This window comes from Pelodiscus sinensis, chromosome 21 (assembly GCF_052426305.1).
Source record: "Pelodiscus sinensis isolate ZL-2025 chromosome 21, ASM5242630v1, whole genome shotgun sequence".
Classification (NCBI taxonomy): domain Eukaryota; kingdom Metazoa; phylum Chordata; order Testudines; family Trionychidae; genus Pelodiscus; species Pelodiscus sinensis.
In genome coordinates, this window is record NC_143072.1 from 22,347,869 (window position 1) to 22,372,809 (window position 24,941).

At 42.4% G+C, this 24,941-nt stretch overlaps 1 protein-coding gene across 3 annotated transcripts in view; it reads right to left on the reverse strand.

Annotated features, from left to right (window-relative positions):
* Nucleotides 1-2,979: 2,979 nt before the first annotated feature.
* The window catches only part of INTS2 (integrator complex subunit 2), a 30,120-nt gene continuing 8,158 nt past the window's right edge, over nucleotides 2,980-24,941 (reverse strand). For all 3 annotated transcript variants that reach the window (XM_006138642.5, XM_006138643.5, XM_075904713.2), the window contains exons 9-25: nucleotides 24,228-24,353; nucleotides 23,769-23,840; nucleotides 23,566-23,680; nucleotides 22,770-22,838; nucleotides 21,293-21,427; nucleotides 20,542-20,718; nucleotides 19,406-19,514; nucleotides 17,528-17,632; nucleotides 16,094-16,258; nucleotides 15,180-15,381; nucleotides 14,426-14,551; nucleotides 12,516-12,705; nucleotides 10,406-10,660; nucleotides 9,242-9,349; nucleotides 8,583-8,688; nucleotides 7,821-7,997; nucleotides 2,980-4,876 (exon numbers count right to left, since the gene is read on the reverse strand). In XM_006138642.5, the coding sequence (XP_006138704.2) occupies nucleotides 4,707-4,876; nucleotides 7,821-7,997; nucleotides 8,583-8,688; nucleotides 9,242-9,349; nucleotides 10,406-10,660; nucleotides 12,516-12,705; nucleotides 14,426-14,551; nucleotides 15,180-15,381; nucleotides 16,094-16,258; nucleotides 17,528-17,632; nucleotides 19,406-19,514; nucleotides 20,542-20,718; nucleotides 21,293-21,427; nucleotides 22,770-22,838; nucleotides 23,566-23,680; nucleotides 23,769-23,840; nucleotides 24,228-24,353 (2,407 nt within the window). In that variant the 3' untranslated portion in view covers nucleotides 2,980-4,706. The remainder of the gene's footprint in view (nucleotides 4,877-7,820; nucleotides 7,998-8,582; nucleotides 8,689-9,241; nucleotides 9,350-10,405; nucleotides 10,661-12,515; nucleotides 12,706-14,425; nucleotides 14,552-15,179; nucleotides 15,382-16,093; nucleotides 16,259-17,527; nucleotides 17,633-19,405; nucleotides 19,515-20,541; nucleotides 20,719-21,292; nucleotides 21,428-22,769; nucleotides 22,839-23,565; nucleotides 23,681-23,768; nucleotides 23,841-24,227; nucleotides 24,354-24,941) is intronic.

Sequence of the window (24,941 nt, forward strand, 5' to 3'; positions counted from 1 at the left end):
GCAGCCAATCAGCAGCCGCCGCCCGCCAAAGAGCTCCCGCCTCCGCCCCTCGAGCCTGCCGCCAACCACCGAGGCCCACATTGGTGCCCAGCAGGCGCCTGAAGTTGCCTAGGTAACCAAGGGCAGGGGCGGTGGCGCTGAGCTCTGCCCCGCCCACTTTCCCTTTTCTTTGGGGGAGGGGCTCCTCCCCTCCTCCCGCTTAGGCTGACCAGCAGGGGGCAGCCTGGGCCTGACCCCACTTGGCATCAGAGCAGGGGGAGATGGATCAGATGGCCCAATAGGGAGGCTACTCCCCCTCCCCCCCAGATTTTTCACATATTGTATCTGGTCAGCCTAGGTGGGGCACAGGGTCCCCCCCCACACACACACCCACGCCTGGGCTTGCCACATATGGGCAGAGGGCCAACACGTGGCCAGGTCCCCACAAGAATGGTACAGGGCTTGTGTCAGCTCTGAGCAGCCTACTGACATTCATCCATCCAGCCTAGAGCGCATGAGCTGATCTGTAACTACTGTACTTGCACAGGCCTCCTGGTCATATCCCGCCACTCAGTCATCAGCCACATGAGGGTGTAGCAACATCTTGTGGGACATTGCATGAAACTGTTTCAGTGTAGCAGGTGGGGCAGACTAGGATCTGTTTCAATAATTTAAGGGAGTTGTGGTGAGGGATTGTTTTTTCCCCCTTTAAAGACTCCTTATTTCCCCTATGCAACTGAAGTCAACCTGCAGACAGATAGGAATGCTATCGTGTTCACTCTCTAAGTATATTTAGAGTAATACAAAAACAACAAAAAAGTCAAACAGCCAATGTAGTTGGTTGATTACAGCACAATACTTCTTCACATACAAATATATTTTGTATCCTAAAGTCAACTAGCAGTAGGGAAGAGACAGAGCTACCACCACACACACTGGCCAAAACAAACAGCAAAGCTGTGCTGCAAGAGATCATGTTTCAGAGAGATACACACAAAAGTGCATATTTGATGGAAGAGGGCAAAGGGGGCTAGCAGTCAAGGACGGAGACTACAATCACTCCATCCATTTTTTTAAACTAGATCTGTAAAAATACCTTCATATTGCTATGTGAACAATAAGTATGATAACTGGCACCTGTGTGCAGATAGCTGTTTGATTAACCAGACTTTGTGATACATCCATCTTCCACCTCTCCATGCTCTAATCATACCAACAGCCTTCCCTACCCATTTTGTCAAATATTGTGTGTAGGGCCTTAGCCTCCTATCCCACCGAAAGGATTAGCATAGGAGATGAAAAATTAAGCGAAATAAAAACTACAAGGAGACCATCACAATTATCAGAATCGCTGTTTGCAGTTCTGCCTGTTTGTGTGGGGCTCTCCTGTCTGGGCAAGAGGGATTGAGGGGGCAGGAGCTGTGGTGAGTTTCCCATGACCCCCTTCACTCTGTGAGTTTGGGAGCTGCAGGGAACTCACCATAGGGGCCAGAGACCACCGCTCCCACTATTCACTAATTTCATCATTTGCAGTGGTGCCACCATGAATGGTGAGGGTTTCCTAGAATACAAAACAGTTAAAGTCATACACTAGTAATATTGCTCTTCACTTTAAAAATATAACTGCAACAAATGGATGGCTCAGGGACTAGCAAATGGATACATGAATGATGATAGTTTAAGTCAAGCCCAAATCATCAGTAACAAAAAGTCTTGGTCATTCAAAGACTATATAGGATACCAAGCTAAAGTGAGACATTGTTCCACGCTGATTCTGAAAAGATGACAACTCAGCAAAATTGATATGCTCCAAATGGGGGTGACATGGCAATCGTAATGATGTAACCGTCATCTTATTGCAGCACAGAGTTGTATCTGAGGTGTGTGTGGTGTTTTAAACACGTGAAATTTCAGGCACTCAAGATAATGCACCTTCAGCAATGTCAGTCAAAGGTGATAGTGAGGGTCTTTGTCTGGACTGATTGGTAAAATGATGAAAGCCCTCTGCCAAATGCTCCCTCCTACTGGTTCTTCCACTTGGTTCATTAGAGCCTAAATAATGATAGGAAATGCTGTGAGATGCACCAGTTTGTCTCTATAGGAGTGCCTTCTAGGGATGTTAGATAGCGTATAATTGAATAGTTATGTAATCTCACAAAATTTTAGCAGTTACATGACTATTCAATAGTCCCTGGAGGTGGGGCTAGCAGCCAGTGCACTCCCAGTCCCACTCTTGGGGAGCCCCCTTCTATTAGAGGCAGCAGTGTGGGGTAGCAAGGGGAGCCAGGTTAAAAACCTGCATCCCGCACAGACCGGCCCCCGCCTGCTGCCCCGCTTTGCTGCCTCTGATATAGAGGCGGCAGCAGCCCATCTGTGGAGCAGTCCAAGCTCCCCAGATACAAGCTGCTCCGTGGCAGCAGTCCCTGTTTGCAGGGAGTTATGACTGTAGAGCACCCTCTGTCTGCGGCAAGCCCGGGTCACCGTGGACAGAGTCTATTCTTTGCAGCAGCCTCCTCTGCCTCTCCCCCACCCCAGCACCGACTCCTGCTTGCCCCTTTCCTGCTTCTTCTGAAAAACAGGTAGCAAGGAGGGGGGCAAGTGTGTACAGTTGACAGGATTAACCCAGGCTTAATCGTGTAATTGTCTACACATTGACATCCATAGTGACTTCAGAGTAGGAAAACCTTTCCTGAAGAGATATGGGGTGGGGGAAGTCCTAACTCATGTTTCCCCCGCCCCGGATAAGTAACTGGGGGGAAAAAAGACTGAACTTAGTGAAGTCAGTAATTTTTTTTTTTTTTTAACTTAAAATGCAATTACATCTAACCTTTCAGCTATTGGACCATTTATGAGGGGAAGTTCTGACTTTGAAAGAAATTCAGTAGTTTTTAATCCATTTAATCTGTGCACCAGAGGCCTGAGGGAAGTACTGCTTCACTTAACTTGACATCCAATTTGGAAAGGAATTTAAATTTGAAATTAGCATTCAGTCCATACAAATCCGTTTGAAAGTTTATGAATCCATCCAAAACACATACATACAGCAGGTTTCTGTTAAAATGTCACTACAGCATATAAAATATTAGAATCTTGAGAAAAATCAAATAAAATTTAACTTATTTACATACCTTACATCAATATATATGGTAAAAGCACACCACCTTCCTACTAAAAATGTATTAACACATTGTTAATGCAGGCTTTGACCAATCAATACCAAAATAATACTGGAATGTACATTTAGTTTTACAACATCCATATTAGCTTTTCTGCACACTGGTCTGATACCTTTGAAGAACAAGCTACAGAAGAGAGAAGGCCACAGTTTAAGAGAATCAGGCCATTTCTTCATGGGAATAAAAACAGATTTAATCAAATAGAATATTTTACCTTTTTTCTGTGTGAAAGACCACAGATGCTGTCATTTTAATATAACATCCTTTTAGAATGGTAAGTTTAATAAAATGCCTGCGAGAAACACTCCACTCACCTCACCTCACCTAAAGCCATTTACTTTAATGTATTTATGGCTTTAGTTAAGACTATTACCCTGCTATACCAAAAGCGCTTGTGCATGGCTGCAGAAGATTGCTGAAGGGTGTACTAGGCACAATGCAGGCGAGAACAAAGGCCTCAGCCTGCAGTTTTCTTGCATGCAGTAACTACTCGCTACTTTCAAAAGCTCTGGGTGCATGAAGTACTGATGGATTGATCCTTTTAATGCACCAAACTGAACACCACTCCATCACATACCTCTTTTCTTAGAACCACTTTGCTATGGTTAAAAATCAGCCATTCATCACAAGACAATTTAGCTTTAATCACTTTGGCCTCAAGAACATTGATTTTTAAATCCTATCTGGATGATAAGTCAAGAGATCTCTTGCATTTAGTGCTTTAGGCTCCTCTCATCTTTGTTAAACTAAGCAATAGTTTAAAAAACACACTCAAGATAATTGAGCATTATAAAAAATAAAGTTCTGTAATAAGAGGTTTGAACTGTGTTAACGTATGTTGAAAGTTTTAATTTCAAGACTTTTTTAAAGTCATCCCACACTTGTCTGACCAATTTTTTAAAAGCTAATTCTCTTGCAAATGAGTTTGTTAACGTTTTGAGAGTTGCTGATCTCTTCACCTCAAACTTTGTGCAGTGGTCTGAAAAGCGAATAAAAAGATTTTTAATCTCGGTAGACTTGGTGAACCTGCAGAAGCAACTTACAGTGGTTTTCCAGTCTTCTCCATGCTCCTTTTTAGGGAGTTTATTGCATCTTGCTTTGCAAGACTCTGTTGCATTTGTCTGTTTGAGTTAATGCTTTTCAATCCCAATTTTCCCTGCATGTTTTACCCAAAACTTGTCGCTGCAAGGTGGGAAAGCTCAACATGCTAAAACAAACATCAGGCTTACTTCACAGACTGCTTTTTAGAAAGGTATTACATAAAAACCTGCTCCTTCTTTGCTTCATAAGCCAAGCAAAACAAATTCACAACCTAACTCCACTGAAACAGTCTTCATTTAGGACCACTGGCAGATTGGCTGTCAAAGGAAAGCAGTGCAGGTCTCCTTAAGAATTCTCTTTGGACAGGATCAGTCCACAGCTTTGTGCAGAGTCCAACAAGTGAAAGTTACTCTTGGTTCCAATCCAATTCCTAATTCCTCTTTGGCAGCTGTTACCAGCATTAGACACTGTACATCATACTTGCTGTAGCACGACTTCATTTGTTTTTTCCTAAACTCCACTAACAGTCATGTTAATTATTTCAATGATGGTCCTTTCAATACACTGGCATAACTGAACATCAGGGTCCATGCTTCCCATGTTCTTTAGTCCATGCTTATAAAACAAATCTTTACAAAGTTCTGATTGTTCATTTGGCTTCTCCTTTAGTTGCTGGAGACCTGTGTTAGATAGAAACAAACATAGTTCAACAAAAACTGCTTCTTCTGCTTTATACACTGACAAGCATGCGTGTTTTCAGATGGTGAACTGAAAACACTGCTATCACCAGAGGGATAGATCAGAGACCGGGCATGTGGTGGTTTAATTTCATCAGCCTTTTGGGAAATACTAAGAGGCATTTCTGTTGGGTTTCACTTAGGTCTCCTTGTTTTTATTTTTGGTTGGTTCTTTTCGGACAGAAAGACAACCATGTTAATAATGCCTAGGGTAAGGAGCACAAAGCCTCACAGCACCCTGTGAAATGCTTTAGAAAGGGGCAGAAGCACAAACTTTGAGATACTTGCCCAAGATGATTAAGTCAGCGCCTAGCTCTCCTGTACCAGCCATTACACACTTCTCCACCCCTTAGAAACGCAGCAGCCATCACAATCCTATTGACATTCCTTTACAGTCTAAGGATGTTAAGTATCGACTGATCGAATTGCAAAATGCATTGCCTATTCGATTAGTCGATAGGGCGCCTCCATCTTTGTAGTGTAGCAACAACCTTAAGGCAATTGCTACACTTCAACGGCGAAAGTGCTGCATGGAGCCTGGGGTCAGCGTGGGAGTCCCCAGCTGATCCCGGGCTCCATGCGGTGCTGTCACTTTGAAATACCACGAGGAGCCTAACGCCAGGCTCTGCACAGCATTTCAAAGCAGCAGCATTGCATGCAGCTTGGGGTCAGCTGGGGACTCCCCAGCTGATCTCAGGCTCCATACAGCACTGCTGCTTTGAAACGCTGTGTGCAGCCTAGGGACACCCCAGCTGGCCCCAGGCTGCACGCAGTGCTTCAAAGCAGCAGCGCTGCATGGAGCCCAGGGTGTGACCCCAGGCTTCAAGCGGCGCTGCTGCTTTGAAGTACCCACTCTTCTCTTCCCGCCCTCCCCCCCGCTGCCTCTATATAATAGAGGCAGCAAGGGGGTGTGTGGGGGGGAAGCGACTAGTTGACTATCCTATCAACTAGTCCTTCACATCCCTATTACAGAGATCTCTATTTTTTGCCATTTTAGAAAGGACAGTACAGGCACTTACACTTGAACTTTGTCACTGTGGGTTACAAGCTAGCCACTACACAGAACCAGACCATCCTTCTACAGTGTCCACCATTCCACCCCCTCGGGCTAGTGTAAATGTTATTCCATGTAGCAAACAGGACACACGGTTACCACCCTACCCAACTCTTCTCCTGCACAACACAAGTCTCACTTAATTTCCAGAAAGACAATTGTATTTGCTGACGAGAAAGATGGTAAAACTACTAGGGATGTGACCAGGTATTAACCATTAAGGGTGATGCTTGCCGGGTAATGGTTAGCCATTATCCTGGAGCAGCTCCATGGGGCTCCCAGACCATATGGATTGGGAGTCAGCAGTGGGGACAGGGCCGACGTTTCCAGCCCCACACGAAGCTGCCAGCTCCCAGCCCGTGTGGGCTGGGAGCCAGCAGTCCAGTGCAGGGCCACAAGCAGCTGGCCTGGAGCAGCCCCTGCCCGCGGCACAGGGACTGCTTCAGCGCCTTCACCTCCATTTAGTCAGTTAACCAGTTAAACTCAATGTTTAGCTGGTTAACTAATTAAACGGGATTTTACATCCCTGAAAACCACCAGACATCTGTACCTAATATGTGGTGCAGATGGATTTCCACTCATCTCCACTCTACTCCCATTCCCTTCATCTCCTGTCTTCCCTACCCCCCGCCAGCACACACTGAAAAGAGCCAGACAGTGTATGAAAAGCTACAGCTATATGAAAAAAAAGAAAGCCAGCTGAAATGTCCTTAGGAAATTTTTTAAAGCATCAAGGCTGATGATTAATAGGAAAAAAAAATGCAGAGCGCGAACTTTTGCTGTTGCTTGGGTGCAGATACATTTGAGAGAAAAAAGAAACCAGGATTTGCCACATCCTTACATTCACAACAACTTAAGTAATAAATCTGCATCAGTCATAGATTCTTCAGTGAACATCAAGAGCCAAGCTGAACAGATTCCAGGCAAGAATATGATGAGGGTTATTTTTAAGCCCAATGAACTTCTATAAATATAACAAGATGCACCTGGATAGAGAGGCTCATTCAACAACAAAAAATAAATTACAGATACCCCCATGAAAGGAAACAAGGAGGTAACTGGTCTTTCTGGGGGAGTCTCTTCATGGGTGCATTAATATAATGAATGGTCTTAACTAGTAGACAAAAGCATTTGATACACAAAATTCTATGAAGTGAAACAAAGTTTAACACATCTGACAATTTAAGGGCAAGAAGAAAAGGGGCAAATTTGCAAGAACTCTTGATGTTACAACTTCACGCTTTCTTCTGCAAAATGGACTTATTAGCGGAAAGGTCCCTTCTTGCGGGGATAATAATGATCTCCTTCCTGTTTCTATATAGCCTACAGGAAACTGAGTAAGAATCAAATTTTATGGGACACATTTTCAAAGGACAGCTAACGGGTTTAACTGGAACTCTCTTATTAAATTAAAGGGAATTGTACAACAAACCTCAAACATCTGGAATTTTACTTCCTAGAACAGAGATAACACTATGGACTTGATTTCTTAGCCATGTTTCAAAGTGTGATACTCTTCCCAATTACAGCTCATTTGTAGCCTAAAAGCAGAACATCTAATTTCATTTATTTTACAGAAGGAAATAAGCAGCATAAGAAGTTCATAAAACATATGAGAAGCCAAAAGCTTCTGCTTATCCCTTTCATTCCAAATCTGCTCTCTCAAATACCATACATCACATCCTCTCATGGTTCCATTTGCATTTGTAAACCTGTGGGGGTCACTTTTCACTGTGTACTCAAAAATCAACTATAAACTTTCAAGGTGTTAGAGACACGGTTATTGTCTGGAATTACATCTGTAGTTTTGGAAGACACGGTGTCACTACTTACGTGTAATAATCGGATCAAAGTCTCTAGTCTGTGTAGCAACATCAGAGGCACAAACTTGTCCTATCTGTATCAGTAGAGACATGATATCATCGTACAGCGGGGGAAAGGCTTGGCAGAAGGAGACCAAACAAGGCAGGGTCGGCATGAAGAAAGCAAAGCGCTTCGTCTGGGTTAAAACTGGTAAGGAAGGGGAAATGTTTAGAACAAATGTTTAAGCAATCAAGAGCTGTCCTTACATTTACGACTGTAACCTCTGTCCTAAAATGACTTTTCACGTTGTGATTAAAGTTGTGTATTTGTTATAAAGCCAAAAAACTTACCAAAAATGGAACATTATTCTACACTACTTCCTGATGCATTTAAAAGACATACATTTCCAATTACTATGATCCTTCTGTGACATCAGCAAGATAAAAAGGATAAAGTTATGCAATACTTTTCTTTGTTTTATAATTAGGATGGAATACAAATTTTCTACAGTCTAGTATCTTAAAGGTTACTTATTTCTAACAAATCATTAGAAACTCAAAGGAATAAAGAACAGTTTATTACTGGTTTGCAAGTTTCTTCACTCGGCACAGCACAACTGTCTAAAAGTTACATAGATGAAGAATTTAGTACAAATCTAACTATTTTTTTAAATCTTGGTTTTCAACGTTGACAGATTAGCATATTAAAAGAACATAATGTATATTGCCTCAGAGTAAAATTACATGTCTCCACAAACATATGCCAATGTTTTGATGTTATCTGTGTGTTTACCTGTTAGCAGCGTTCCCATGACATTGATAGCTAAGCGAGCCACACTGAGAGATTTAGGTAATGCATACTGGATACACAGATATGAAAGCAGCTGGATGGCAAATATCTGTGGGGGTGAAGAGGGAGAAAGAAAAATCAGTTATTTTTAATACAGATTTGCTTTGTGCTTCTATCACACTTTTAGTCCAAAAATCTGTACAAAACAATATATTTGCCATTTACCCTCTGCATGATAATTTGTCCCTATTTTATAGATAGGAGAACGAAGGCACGGACAAATGTAGTTAGAGTATGTGTTAAAATATTTGACCAAAGTTACTATTAAAGAAAAACATGTTAATGAACTTAACATTAATAGGAAATGTTTTTCACCATTCCCCTGAAGTACTCTGCAGCCCAGAGTAAGGGTTCTCCAAGATTAAATACTTCCAATGCTTCTCAAGCTCAGAGATCCCTGTAAGCTATGCACTTGTGTGGCCACTCAGAAAAGATTCAAATGCCACACAGCTGATTAGCAGAGCTAGGTTTTCTGTTTTTCTTGGTGGTATACATTTGCACATGCCTCAGTGCACATAAAATTATTCTACACATGAATGAAAAAAATATACACATGAAAAGATTAGACGGAACATTGTTCAAACTACATGGCTCTACAGTACCTGTTTTTCAAGTTCAGGTTGAGCAATGAGCTCCGGTATGAAATCCAGACATATATGCATGGAAGGTATGCCTGCCACTGTCAGTGGTAGAAGTTCACATGGATAACCCTATTTGAACAAGAGAGGAAAACGTCATTCAATTTCACAAAGTCATACTAGAAGCTTAAATGCATTTTTTAAAAGAATCTGTGGTGGGTTTTTTTTTTTTTTAAACATTTTACTCATCATGCTTACTCAGCATCTTAACCCAGACCAAGGTAAAGTGCCATCCAACCTATGTTTGCATCAAGACAATTCATTTGCTCAACTGTGCAGATTTTCACAAGCACCACCAGCATCTTCTGCAGATGCAATCCTTCTCCTTCCATTCCCAAACTCACAGACAAATTCAGGCTTTTAGCACAGACATACATTAATAGGCTTAAAAAGCAGCATTAACATAAGCCACTCTACAGAATGCAGCCCCAAGCACAGACAGCTCCTGCCAAGGACAAAGCAATGTGCACAAATACAGAACACGTGGGCTGGCTACAAGATGAGCACATTCTAATACGGATTAGTACCACTCCCCTCCCCAAAATGCCCACTCCAATACTATTTGTAATGGTACACGGATACATAGGAACACATATGATGTGAACCATTGGTATCCCTCTTGACTACTGCTTTTTGAGTATCTGCATAATGCAGTCAGATACCTGAATTAGAGATGTGAATGGTTAACCCGCCACACTTACTGGGTGATGATTAACTGGGATTTTACATCCCTAATCTAAAATTAAGGATGTAAAAAACGCCTACAATAGTTAACCGGTTAACCACTAGCGGCAAGGACTGCTTCAGCCCTGGTCCCACTGTGGACAGAGTCCAGCCAACTGGGCCCGCTGCAGCTGCAGGGGTCCTCTGGCCTGGGCAAGGTCCTACCGTCAGCGCCGATTAACTGGTTATCTTGTAAACAGGCTGATAAACCACATGCTTACCCGGTAACTGGTTAACCTCCTATATCCCTAATCTAAGTTAGCACTGGGAGGTAGCTGTAAGATAGCCATCTCATGAAAATAAATCTTGGCCATCATTCTCTTTCCAACAGAGCACCCTTTCTGGATTCATTCTGCACTGCCCTCGCCACTATCACTTCCCAAAGAGCCATGACAAAAAACTGACCTGGAAGTGAACTAGTTTAACAATGTTGGGATCTGCAATGTACATTTGATGCAGTAGGCAGCAAATGAGACACTGCACCTCTCGAAGATTACACAAAAGGCTGTCTTGCTCTTCTTCCACACCCTTACTCGGAGGTTCAATGGCAGCAGCAGCACTTTGAATATTTTTTAGAAGACTGTGAGAGTTGCTGCTCTGCGCTTTCTCCTCTTCTGTAGGTAAGCAAATCTCTAAAAGGATCTGTACAGCAGCACTGTCCTGGAAAGCAGTCAAGCAGTGCCAAAGTTAATAAAAGAGAAATGAAGCATGAAGTATGTATATGTGTTCAGTATCACATTAGAGGGAAGCAACTGTTCCAATCAAACACCGCGCCCATGGAAAACGTTGATTCACGAATGAAACAGTCGCTTGTTACATGCCCTTCTATTCCTCACACATGGTCAAACAATGAATATAATCACCGTGACGGTTATTATCCACCAAACGCACGAGTTTTAAATCAGGTGTGACCTATTTCAGGTCTCTTTACTGATTGCTACAATGTTTAGATTTTGTTCACTGAAATTGGCAGGCACCCTGTAGCAACCAGGGAGTATTTTATTGTCCCCTAAAATCCTAACGTCAGTATGGGATGTACTCAGTGTAACTTTACATAACTATATGTTGTCTGACTAGGTCAGTGGCAATGTAAGAAACTAAAGCACAATACATAAACTGTTCCAGTACTGAATTCTGGGTTTACTGGTTTCAGACTGGAATAACGGGTAATGAATTATTAAAGGTTATTTTAAACCAAGAACTAAAAACCGAAGCGACGAAAGCCAAAAGCTTGCAAAAAATCATTAAACCTTGAATGGACTAATAAGAGTTCTGCAGAAAGAAAATATTGTTGTATAGTCCACACCTATAGGGTAGGGATTTTTCATATTAAAATTTGTTCAAACTATATACAGGCAAACACATGTGCTTTACATGCCAAGTGTATGAACATCCTGATATAAACAATCTGAGCTAGTGTAAAATACAAATCCAAAAGGTTCAGCATCTCCCCATAAAGAGGAAAACCAATCCTAACCTTAGCGAGTTCTAGATCACAGAAGGATACATAAATGCCCATGCAGCACACTGCATCTAGGGTAGGGATGTGATAATGTAAACATGTGAACTCTTAACCAGTGAGCCGGGGCTTTTCGGTTACCCTTCAGGGTTACACTCCCCCCCCCCCCCCCGCCCCCCGCGCTGCACAGTGTACGGGGAGGCAGGCGTGAGCCAAGTTTTAAGCCAGCTTCTCATGAGCACTGGGGTCCCACCCTCTGTCCCCCACACCCACACTGCTTCCTCTGACCCAGAGAGCAGTGGAGGGGTAAGGGAGAGGAGGCTGACATTTTCAGCAGTACACATTTACCAAAATTAACACATTTTAACATCCCTAATCCAGGGGACAAACAGATAATCTCCGCCCTCCCCCCCATGTATGAAAACCTCTTGCTGGCTGCTCAAAAAACTATAGCAGCTGTGAAACTGACTGCTCACTCTCTCTCCCAGCTGGAGGCAAGTTACAAGTGGTTACTTACACTTGGTTAGAGTGAGAGAGGAAGCAGCGTACGTGTAAAATAAAAAGTACTCACAACAAGAGCTCAGAGACATTACGGTAACCATATCAGTCATTCCCTAGCCTTGCACTTCATAAAGTTACTTAACAGAAGCAGCTAACATCACTGAAATGGCCTTCAGGGCCTGTCACATTTCCTCATGCTCTATTACCCCAACCTTGTGAGGGTATAAAAATACTCCTCTGGAGAATGGGAGGGAAACATACAAAGGGGACTATGGGCAGAACTCTTTTCTAGTCCACTGACAGAGAAAGCTGCTGTACTAATGGTCAACCATCAGCATGATGCTCCAGGCTAGAAAAAGACGTGAGAGAAAAAGAGAGTTCAGGCTATTAGATATAATTTGGAAATTGAAGTGTCATTTTTTTTTTTTTACTTATTATAGGAGAAGTCAGTATAAACAAAAGTCTGTTTTCCCTACTCCTTATATCTGTGTGCAGTGCTTAGGTATTTTGGAGTTGCCATGGTTAGCTCATTACCATCCGCTTCATCATTATTACCTGGGCAGCAAGTAATGCATTTTTCAGTTCCTCTCTGGTAACTTCTGGGGCCTCAGGGCCCATCATATTATTTTGGGATGGCCTAATGTCCTGCTCAGCCGTTTCCTTCAGGTGGGAACTCAGATAGGCTTTTGAGGCCAGGAGATACCCATTCAGCATGTGCAGAGTAATATCCATCAGAGGAGGACACCTAACACAAGAACAGACGACAAACAAAAGATAGTTATGGCGTCAAGCAGGAAGAGCGCGCACACGTGCGAAAGGAGGTGAGCAAGGAAAGTGAAAAACCTCCTGACTGAGGAGCCCTGCAGACTAACTCAAGCTGCTAGCCCCAGGGAGAAGAGTGGCCTCCTTTCATTGGCAAATTGGATTTCATGGGGAAGCGCTGGCAGAGGAATTGCTCAGACCAAGATGTCAGCCACGTTTGCCTGTAGCACAGCATTACCACCACTGAACTTTGGGATGCCTCACGTCTGAACGGTGTTTTCCCGCTCCCTTTCATTCATTGGTTGCTATAGGTCAGTTTCCTGTGTAATTTACTCCTATTACAGTTTGGGTGGAAGGCAGAGTCAAGCTGTAGTATTAACTAGCCAACAACCCAGAGCATGTCTTTTCAGCACCCCTGCCCCCACAAAAAAAGGGTTTTACCTCACGTTAGCTAACTTGGGGATTAAAGGGGACATGAAGACATTGGACATGAACATAGGCCACTTCTCCCTTCCATTTTTAGCAATATGGGATCTTTAAACTGCACTTGCATAGCCGGGTGCAGACAGCAGGATGGGATTTTCATCTCACTCAATGGAGAATGTTATAAAAATGACATTAACAGAAACATGAATGTCAGCCGAAGGATACTGGAGTTAACTGCAAACAAGAGATGTTAGATGTAATGTAACTGAATAGTCATGTAACCGCTCCCGAGGAGCCCACTGCAAGCCCATGCTACTGCCTCTGTATCAGAGGCAGCAGTGTGGGGTGGCAGGCAGGAGCCAATCCATGAGGGAAGCCAGTTTAAAAGCCAGTTCCCCATGTAGACTGCCTGCCTGCCATCCCATGCTGCTGCCTCTGATTCAGAAGCAGCAATGCAGGGTGGCAGCAGCCCCTGTCACAGGGGGGTTCGAGCTGATAGAGGCAGCAGCGTGTGGAGGCTGGAAGGAGGGAAGCGGGTCCGCGGAGCCGGCATGAGAAGAGAGCCAAAAGCCAGCTCCCCGGGCATATCGGCTCCAGCCTGCCCTACTCCTCACAAGAACCGGCTCCTGCTCCTTCCCCCCCCCCACACTTGCTGCCACTGATACAGAGACAGCAAAGGGTGGGGGGGGAGTGCATTGAGTCTATAAGATTAACTGATAAAGGTTTATTGGTTAATTGGGTATTGGACTACACGTTGACATCCCTACTACAAAACTACTTACTCCAATAGTTCAATCCCTAGTACTTGAACTGTTGTTCTAACGCTGGAAAAAAGGGGAACCTCTCCCCCCAACTACAGAACATGAAGAAACCCAAGTAAGTAAATGCTATGTATAAGTAAGTGAAATAGGAGGACTGGGTGGCAAAGAAGAAAGGCAAAGAACAAATTAAAGCTCAAGAGGATGTTGACTATTAGAACATTTTACAGACGTCCCCTCTGGAATACCATCACGTGGCAGTACTTTCAGTTAACTCAGTGAATAATAATTATTTGTACTTATTACATAATGCTTAGGGGCCCTAGTCATGGACCATGACCTTGTTCTGATGGGTCCCATACAAACAGATGAAAAAGACAGTTCCTGCCCCAAATTGCTTACAGAGACAACAGGCAGATGCCAACAGATGAGAAAGGAAACAATGAAAATATTAGCCAGCATGGTGGGCAGTGGTCTCAGAGCTCCTGAGTGTGACAAAGTTAGATGAAGTTCACTTACCTGTGGACTCTCTGATCGCATCTTAGTACAATCAGAGGGTCAATCATCAGATCCTTCTGAGTGTACTTTTGCTGTCGGACTATCTTTACCGAAGGCTGCAATGCATTAACAGTCATCACCCACAACCTACAAAGCAATTTAATAAAGAAACCTAAACGCTACTGCTGAAGTAAAAACTGGATTATGCATATTAGCAGACAACAGCTGAAGTAAATGAGTGCCAATTAATTACCCATTCCGAGCCTACAGTTAAAATCCTCTATTTAACTACCCTGCATATGCAATGCTGCTTTATGAGCTAAACAAGGCATTGTCTTTTTCCAGTAGGCATTTTTCTGGAATGTCACCCACCCAAGATGTATTTTCAGTGAAATATAGAGAAACTATGGGTTTTAAAAAGCAGGCTGTTACAAATATTCTTCAGCATTTGGGTCCTAAGTTTCAGCCAGCCACCTACAAGAGGATCTGGAGACAATTAAATATTTTTACAATTTTTTATGTGCCTTTTTTAAACTTATCTGTGAAGTCTTTTATAAGAGGAGGAACTTTTCTTTGGAAAACAGATACAAAGTTGAACACTAGCAATGACATTATAAAAAGGTCCTGATCTCACAAGGTGCCAAGCTAACATCTACGATCAAGACCCTAGCTTACCACCACATTAACAGCAGCCATGGGACAACGCTTAGGAGGCAAGAGATGGCATTCTGCCACTTCACCTGCAGTATTAAACTGAACAGTCAGTTGAATCTACCTTCTAGGCATCACGGTGTTAAGGACCATCCAAAGCTTATTGACTGTCTGAAGAATTCTTCGTGGGACTCCAGGATTCAGCAGCTGGTTCATATTCGATGTCAATACCTCTGCATATGGGATCAGCTCACCAGCTGAGAGCAGCGTTAAGTGTTCGAGAATCTGCATCACTTGAGTATGATTTCCTGGGAGCATGGAAAATGCTACAGACAAAAAATAGTGGGAATTTAAACCGAACTGGGCTTCTATCATTTTATGAATCCTTGTGTAGAAATGAACCATTTATAATCCTTGCTACTAACAAGCTCCCTGCTGCACAGTTCCCAACACCACCCCCAAAGCACAGCCCAAAGGAAGTGGTCAGAAAAAGCAAACTGTTTCCAACCAATTGGCTTGTGGCCAGTTTGCATAATGAATAGAATTGGAACCCACGCCGAAGAAATGTCATGACTTGGAGGAAGGGGGGGCAACGTAAGAACTAGCATTTCTAGACTTCAGTGAACTCTATGAAGATCCATGAGGCTGTGATTTTAAGTAATAATATCTATATCCTAGGTAACAATTCCAAGTGACTTCTATGCTACACATAACAGATCTGAACTATACAACATAATCCCATATGAGAGAGATCCATCTTCACAAAGCCCATCATAAATTATACTGCGGTGACGCAAACATATTTTCCCGCCTCGTGACAGTGCATTTGTAGTGGTGCATTTGAAGTCTGATCTACTGGCTGTTTTCCCTATGAAGCTATTATAATTCTCAATTACTGTGCACCTACAAAACACAAAAATGAAAGGAGACAGGAAACAGACGCACGCTATATCACATGCACATGACTCTTCATGTTTATGAAGTCCACACAACTCAACTAGGAAAGAACTACCTAAGTTCACAGACTCAGTTACTCACCTTCTTGAAGTTGTTTGGAAGAATGCTTTTTGGCAGTGTTGGTAAGGAGCATCCGTCGCAGCAAGGCATCTGTGCCCGTGATTTGCTCTTCACAGATCCAATCGTCCACAATACACAAGTGCGGATAGTTGGTCGCAAGGAGGCGCAGCAATGCAGAATGCAAGCCTTCAGGAGTTAAAAAAAGAATTCAGTCTCCAAACTAAATGTGGGATGTGCAGGTTTAACCAGTTGACTGGTAAGCTTCACCCTTCATGGGCTGCTCCAATGGTTGCTCCAGCCACCTACAGGGAGCTGCTATTACAGGGGCCCCTATATGCAATGGGACCAAGTGCCTCACAGGCAGAGGCTGCTCCAGTGTCCTGGCTAGAGCAGCTTCTGTCTGTAGGAGGCCCAGGAGCACGGGGCTTAGGAGCCAGCAGCCAGCCACAGTGCAGGACGGAGTGGGTGCCTCGGTGAGCAGGTGTTTCTCCAGCAGGGCCCTGCCCGGATCCTGCTTTAATTGGTTCACCAGTTAAACATTTAACTGATTAACTGGGATTTTACATCCCTCATCTAAATCCCGGTATGTTTTTGGCTGAATGTTATGGCCCTATCACTTCAACAACAAAACTTTACTGAATGAGTCCTGGGACCATACCAAAGTGCATGTAGGTCACTTCTTTAATATTAAGCAAACTTATATTTACAGTCTCAGATCAGAATTTAAATCTCTACAAATACAAAGGAAATCATGTTGGGGTCTTCTACCTTCCCAAAATGTCAATTGGGTAGACTGGGGAAGATAGTAAATTAAAAGCTTGGTCATATTTACAGAGCATTTGATATATGTCAGGATTCACCAAAAGAAATGGAAATTTGTTTCACGGGATTCAGACGGGCATGTGTTATGCCCATTGTTCTATGGTAGCTTTCTCTCTCTCTCAACACTCTAGACCAGTGATTCCCAACCTTTTTCCCCATAGAGGAACCCCTAAAATAATTGTTCCTATCCCGAGGAACCCCTACCTATGAAAATATTTGCTTGGCCAGAAAAAGTTGACAGTGGAGAGCACAATTCAATTACTGCTAAATTATTGTCAAGAAAATGTATTTGTAAAGAGCTGTTATATATGTCAGCTTACAATGTAAGAAAAAAAAAATTTATTTATTCCACGATTTCTCCCGGAACCTCTGACGATGGTCTGCGGAACCCCAGGGTTCTGCGGAACCCTCGTTGGGAAACACTGCTCTAGACTGTTGACAGGTGTTAAGCAGAAATGCAGCATAATTTGAAGACTCAAGATCAGAAGCACTGCACGTTTTACAAGTAATTATAAAGAACACACCACAAAAGCAGGAGAAAGCTACTTTTTTATATTCTGCTCAACTGCAGGACACCAGAAGATACAGATAATCCTCCATTTTCACTCTCATATGTTAGACACTCCAATATACCTCCCAGTTCCTGCTGCAGCCCTTGTGCCTGCCGGATAAGGTACTTGATTGGAATCTGATCCATCAGTGCTGAAGAGTAAGACTTGGGTTTTTTTTGCATGGCAGCTGTAAGGAACAAAAATTCATTCATTCATTCATTCCTACCACCATTAAAATCTTACGTGTCAGATTCAAAGTCACAAGTAAATGGAGAGTAAATCTACTTGTCAATTGCTCACACTGCAGTTCATAAGGACGGCAGAATCACCCTCTGTTGAGAGGACTTTGGATAAATGGCACTATTGAAATAGCAACCTGGAGAAATAGCAGCAAGCGGGTGAGGTCCGAATGGAGTTATAGTACAACTACATTTTCCTACTCTGGAGCCAGGAAATCAGAACCCCACTCCAAGCTCTCTTCTTTTAAAGCAGCAATAATAAACTCATTGCCACTTCTTCGCATTTTTCACAGCATTTCTCCCCCAGTTGCGCATCCCGAATGACCCATCAACAAAACACATCACTTCCGAGGCAGCCATTGTGTGTCACAAACATTACACAACTACTGCTCATGAACTATCAAATTTGCCAACTGAAGTTGCAGTGAGACTGTCAAGAATCAGACTATAGCTAGTCAAGACTAAATTTTGACCATGAGACTTAGGTTAATAGGGTAACACTCTTAGGTTACGTCTAGACTACACCTTTAAAAAAAAAAAAATAGCCTTTTTTCCAAAAAAAACGTCACCTGCGTCTAGACTGCCATCACGTTCTTTTGAAATTGAATCGAAAGAATGTGGCAGTAAGCCTCATTTTACGAGGAAGAACACCTTTTTTCGAAAGAGCTCTTTCCAAAAAAGGCGTTCTTGAACGAAAACAGGGCTTTTTCAAAAGAGAGCGTCCAGATTGCCTGGGTGCTCTCTTTCAGAAAAGAAGATCAGAGGAACCTTTAAAGACCCTGTGAAGAGTTTCAACTAATACCTCACCCTTCAGTTCATGGATTGTCACTAGATTTCTGCCATACTAGTTTTGACCACGTCCGACCCTCGTATCTAACAACATCACAGCCCAAGTCTTTATTCAAAAGAACAACAGGGACAGGTAGTATAGTACTATGCAGAACACACCATGTTCTGCAGCAGTGTGCAAGCTATCGGCCGGAGAAGAAGCTTGATCCATTTTAATAGGCCATTTTGCTCTCATATAATATCCCACGCATTCAGCTGACTGGCACACTGATGAATGCTGGAGGATGGGGTAGGTAAAAAGGTGGCTGGAAATGCACACTATGCTTCCCAGCAGGTTTCCACCAAAATCGAGGGCGAGTTCATGAACTTTGAACACTCACAAAGGGCCAATTAGAAGAATTTAATCGGAAAAGAATTACTCAGCCACGTCCACATTTAAAGCAAAAAACACTCCCACAAAACCAGGAAATAAATGCCAATAATCTAAACTCATTGCTGGATGAAAAAACACCCAAAGCTACCCCAAAAATACTTAGGTATTGTCATCACCAACTTCGAATGCAGCTTGTTATGGAAAAATGGGAGGTAACTTTTCTGCCACGTTCCACCCTGGATTAATCTGAAATGGCTGACTTAGAACACAGAACCATGGATTTATCATAGACGCTACGCTGGCTTCTGCCCTTGACGGTCTTCAGACCATCCATATAACACTGTGTTAGATACAAGAGCCAGCGCTAGCTCTGCTAGAGCGAGGAGGAACATCAAACAATTCTTACTGCCATGCTCATTACTATGGCAATTGAAATGTATGTCACATGGTCTATTTTAGGACGCGTCAGTTCTTGTCGCAGTCGGATACTGACATTTGCTCTTCCGTTTCCATGAGACCTTCAGTCACAATGATGCGAACAACACTCGCCCACACGTACCTAATGTCTTTGTGTTAGCCAGGAGCGCCTCTTCGTACGAAAGGACATAATAGAGGACAAGCAGCTGGGCTGTGATGCTGTATCGCTGATTAACACGACCGGTTTCTCCCTGCACATAAAGCCATACCACGGTGATGTTGCAATATCACTCTTATTCTTAAAGGAAAAGTTTGGACTCAGGAGAGAACATGGGGGAAAGGCAGCCGAGTTTCAATCAGAGTGACACGGTCATGCTAAATTTACTCTACATTTAGGGCTGTGGGGGGTATTTTGGTTTTTAATTTAGGAAACTGCAGAGCACTAAAAATGTTTGATATCTTGGACATTTCTATGGTTAGAAGTGCTGACTTGCTTTGGGAAGCCTGGAACAAGCCCATTATGAAAGTTTTGGCCTCCCATTCTCACTCCACATGCTTCCCGGAAATGTAAAATAGGGCCTGGGCGCATACAAGACCATGCAAGCATTGTTAATGGGAAAGCCAACTTCATTTTCCACTTCAATTTGTTGCTGGAAACAGGAATCATTCCTTGAAAGCAACGTATTTAGAGGGGTGGTGGTGCTGCAAAAGCAGCAGCTTCAGCATATTCCAGGGAGCAGGGCAAAGAGCAGCAATAATAGGATCTGCACGAAACCTCATTTGACCATCTTTGGCCAGAAAATACAGTTAGGATACAGGGAGTAAAAGCAGGAATAGGGATGTAAGCGACTAGTCGAGTTGACTACTTAAAAGCCAGTTCCCCTCAGCGCAGTGACGAAGGGCAGAGGAGGCTCGCGCAGCAGTCCCAGTCGTGGCTTGTGGACCTACCCCCGCTGCGGCTCTGCAGTTTAAATGTAGTAGGAGCCCAACTGCCTGCATGCCAGGCTCCTATTACATTAAAACTGCTGAGCCAGCAGGGGTAACTCCTGGACCCGGTGTCAGCTGAGACAGAACGCCTCTCCTTATCGACTAATCATGCAGTTGATACAAATTGTATTGAGTAAACAATTAGCCAATTACCTGCTTCTTAACATCCTTAAGCAGGAAAACATAAAGCAATGGTGAGATACTCTAGCAAGTTTCTGTACAACATATTGAAGATATTTATGAACTGACTCAGAGCAGACATGTAAAAAGTAAAAAAAAAAAAAAAATTACCCCTGTAAGTCCTTTAAAAACATTTAAAATCTCCTGTTCTGTGACTGGCTGATTTGTGGCCTCTGGGTTGGATTTAGATGCAGGAGTAAGAATGGAGTTGATATAGACATCAATAAGAGGAAGTAACTGAGGATGGAGTGGTGTGGTGGTTTCACACAGCTGTCTATAAATCCAGTCCTAAAACAAACACATTACACTTAATAGCAGCAGCAAAGTGTGAACTAAAAATACTGTTTCTACTTTTAGGTGCAGGAACAACTCTTTAACCAAATGAAATAATTTAGATACACTAGACACTTAGAGCCACACTTTGGAAATTAAAGGGAAAGTATCAATTCTGAACTTAGCCAGATAGTCTATCAAATACTCGGATAGTTTCCCCATGCAGCAAAGCTCTCGTAATACATCTTGGTCCTAGTCAGGAACATTCATACTTTTCCTTCTTCCTGATTAGGATTTTAACAAGTGTATCAATGGAAACAGGATGAATGGAGTGTGACTTAGGTTGGAAACACTGCTCTACACAGCTTAAAGCTTCACACGCTAACCCAATGTACTGTACGGGATAGTGGTCACTCACCAGCCCAATGAAGATTTCATTCATACCGTAAACATTTCATTAACCGATATTGCACAGAAACAATAGAAATTTGTATCCCAGTAAATTTCAGTGAGCAGCAGAAACTATTAATAGAACTAATGTCTGATCGTCATGCAGTGTTCCGGAATGTGAATGGAAGAACTGTCAAACCTTTATGGATACTTTGTGTTTGGTGAATGACCGGCTCCTTAGAAGTTGGTAGATACAGTGAATGGGCAAAAACCCAGTAATGTTGGCACTCAGATTTCCTGTGACAGGCACACGAACCGCGTGGGCAGTGACAACCTATGGGAAAAACTGTAATAGTCAAGAAAAATACTTTCATTCCTTCGCCATTATCCAATAATTATCTACAGTAGTTGCATAAAATCAGTTCATATAAACAGTCCATGCAAAGAACACTGTTAAAGGAACATTAGGGAGGTTGCAAAATCAAGTACTCAACAGTCAGGAAATGACAAAATTAAAGTTGCCTGTTTGGCCACTTTGTGAGATGCAATATGATCATGTAATTAATGGGAGTACCATAACGCATATGCACAAGGACCCCAAATTAAGGTTTCACGGACAATTTTAATTCTGTCATTTCCTAACAGTTGAAAGCTTGATTTTTTTAACCTTAATGTGTTTAAATGCCCCACCCCCCAGTGTAATTGACTAGTTTTTTAAAAGAGCAAACAGTTTTAAAAAACTGCAGAAGTTCCTTCATGTGGCATAATATTGGCACCCACCTGCATCATAAGCAAGACTGGAACCTACAGAGATCTACTGCACAGACCTCTGCCAGTTCATACAACAGCGTAATTGAGAGCTAGCATAGCTTGCCCTCCTCTTTGTGGACCAGCACAAGCAGGGATGAGATACTCCTTGGCAGTGGGTTTCACAGTGTGTATGGGAGAGGAATGGTGAGACTTAGGAACCTCAAAGCTCCTCACCAGGCTCTGAAGGGAGTAGGCTAAAGTGGGCACAGACTCTTGAGCCCCAATACCAAGTCCAAAATGCTCTAGCAAATGGCGTAACTGTTTTTGGCTTTAAGTTCTCAAAAGCCAGCTCGACCCAGGGTATAAAATATTTGTGCGGAGTTAAAGTTTAGCAAAGTTATAATCATCCCAACACAAGGTCACAAAATGCCAGCAATTCTGCCTATGCGCCTCCTTTGAAAATGGTTTGGCCTTTGAAGGTAGATATGCTCATTGTGGTTTTTTCCACTTGTGATGTGTTTGTACAGAAATAGATCATCATAGATTTTGGTGAGTTTTTTTTAAAATCACCATCTCCACCAAAATAAGCAGAAAATGAAAGCCCCAATTCTGTCAGTTCTGCTCATGGGAAGCAGGCCACACTGAAATCAGTGGGATTAGTGACATAGCAAAATATTATTGAGCCTGGGGGTGAAGGACAGAATCAGGTCCCCAGAAGTCTTCCTTCCCCATTAGATCTATAACTCTGCAAACCAAAAGAGCAGTCCCAGGTAAATTTTCAGAAGGAACAAGGCAGGAAAACAAGTGTGACAAAGCTGAGATACCAAAACCAAGTGCAGTAGTTGTTCTGAACCTTTTATAGCAGTTGCATAGTACAACAAATAAAAAACAATAATGAAATGGTTAAAAAAAATCCCAAAGATTACCTGTTCAGTGAAAATCTCCTGAGTAAAAATGGTCTTCATTCTGCTCAGTGAGCTGGGCTTAATAACAATCTGAAAAACAACAAGGTGTTTGCTCTTACGGCTTTAAGATCTGGCTTGTTCAAATGTGAAAAACATTATAAATAGCTAAAATACTAAAAGCTATTTCAGCCTGCTACAGCTAGAACCCGCCATTTGCAATTCAGTTTATTTTACTTTCCAGTGTCATGAGTTCAAGATTCTATGTCTTCCTCACTCTGAAAATTCAGTGTTTAGATTTAGTGAAGTCAAAAGCTCCTACAGGTAAAAAGGCTGAAACAGACTCAGCTGATAAATAAAATAGACCCACTGTGATACATTGCTTAAGAAGTTTACATGATATATGACTTCTCAGTGATCTTTTAAGTGAAAAGTTTACAGCTCCTTTTAGAATGGACTTTGCATTTCCCCTTGCCAAAAATGGAGCCTGTTAGAATACTGTGTACATTGAGAACACAAAGTTCATTTCAACAGGGCACTTCTTTTCAAAAATACTTAGCTTGATATCTTAAACACCTTCAGCATATGAAAGGCTAATGTCAATAGGCATTCATGTTTCAGTTCTACTCTATATACATTTTGTTTTTGCTTAAGAAATGTGTGTTAAGATTCTTCATTTAAAGTTAAATTTGCTCAAGAATAAATTGGAAATGCAGATTTTCTGACTTTTAGATCTAGAGTCAGATAACTAGAATAAAATGCACAATTGATGGTGTATTTATAAGAAAACCTCCTTTGAAGGAAGGTTTTGAGAAGTTACCTTCATTCCCAAAGTAGAACAGACCAAATCAATGATTGCACTCAGCTGATTACTGTGGAAATACATGGCAACCAATAACAGCATCTCTCCAAAGGAAGCAGACACCCCAGAAATGCTGTTGGAACAGAGATAAACTAATCAGTTTCTGAAGCAAATATATCAAACCTTGGCTTATTGGGTTATTTTGAAAATTAAGCTCTCACCTTTCAAAATAGGCTTCTTCTTTTATCATCCAGCTCAGCCACATTACCATCAGCTGCTCCTGTTCTGGGGTACTGAAAGAAATTCCACAACAGCTGTTTCATTTCTGGATTATTTTTGTCACCCTTTTGAGAGGTGGCTTAAGATACTCACCAAATTTACGCAACAGGAAAGGAACACAGAAGACCTAGTTCAGGGACTTAACTATAGCACCCTGCAGCATCAAGTTAGAAACCACCCTAATGCCTGTTCTCCCCTTCCCAAAGCACTTTGCACTAGAGAGGATGGGCTTCATCAAGTTATTAACCCCACCAGCAAGAGCCCCTTCAGCAAGAGGTTGTACATGTCTACAGAGAATGAAAAGATGAAGAGGAACTGGTGGCGAGGAGAAATGCTTCAGCACAGCACTGCCCTGGCTATGCTCAACTAGTATCTCTAGAAGGTTCTATTGTTCTAGGTACCTGACGAGGGTGGAGAAAGCCAGGAGCATGCAGAACGAGAGCGATACAAAGCGAACGCCAGCTGGAGTCGCAGGAGGACGGCTTGTCATTAGCTGAAGTAACTGTTCGGCTTCCTCATCAGTTGGTCTAAACAAAAGAAATGAAAGACGGTTTTTCCTCTTACAAGTCAATTTCTCTTACGCCAGATAGAATTCCAACCTGGCCACAATGGCTGCAATTTACATTAGAAGTACAAGTAACTTTATCAATGTATGGTCATAGAAATTACTTGGAAGTTCTCTTTGGACTTAAGAATTCTCAAAGTCACTGTTTTAAAGATTTCAATATAAAAATCTCTGCTTTAAAAGGATTCACAATTATTAGCATCATATATTCCTACAACGAGAACCCATCCTGTATATACTGGAGGCAACCAGACAACTCACCAACATCAGATTCTACAAGCTTCTCTCCTCTAAAGCAACACATTGGAGAACACTTTAACCTGCCCAGGCTCTCATTAATGGATCTCAGAGTCACCATGTTGCTTCAGGACAATTCCACATGCCAAATACACAGGGAAGCGTTGGAATTTAACTTCGTTTACAAGTTTGGGACCCATCACAAAGGTATAAATAAAGACATTAGGCTAGCACACTACCTTCCACACATCCTAATGATTTAACCAAACCAATGGGTAATTAAAAACAATTTGCACCTTCTCTATCAGCTTCA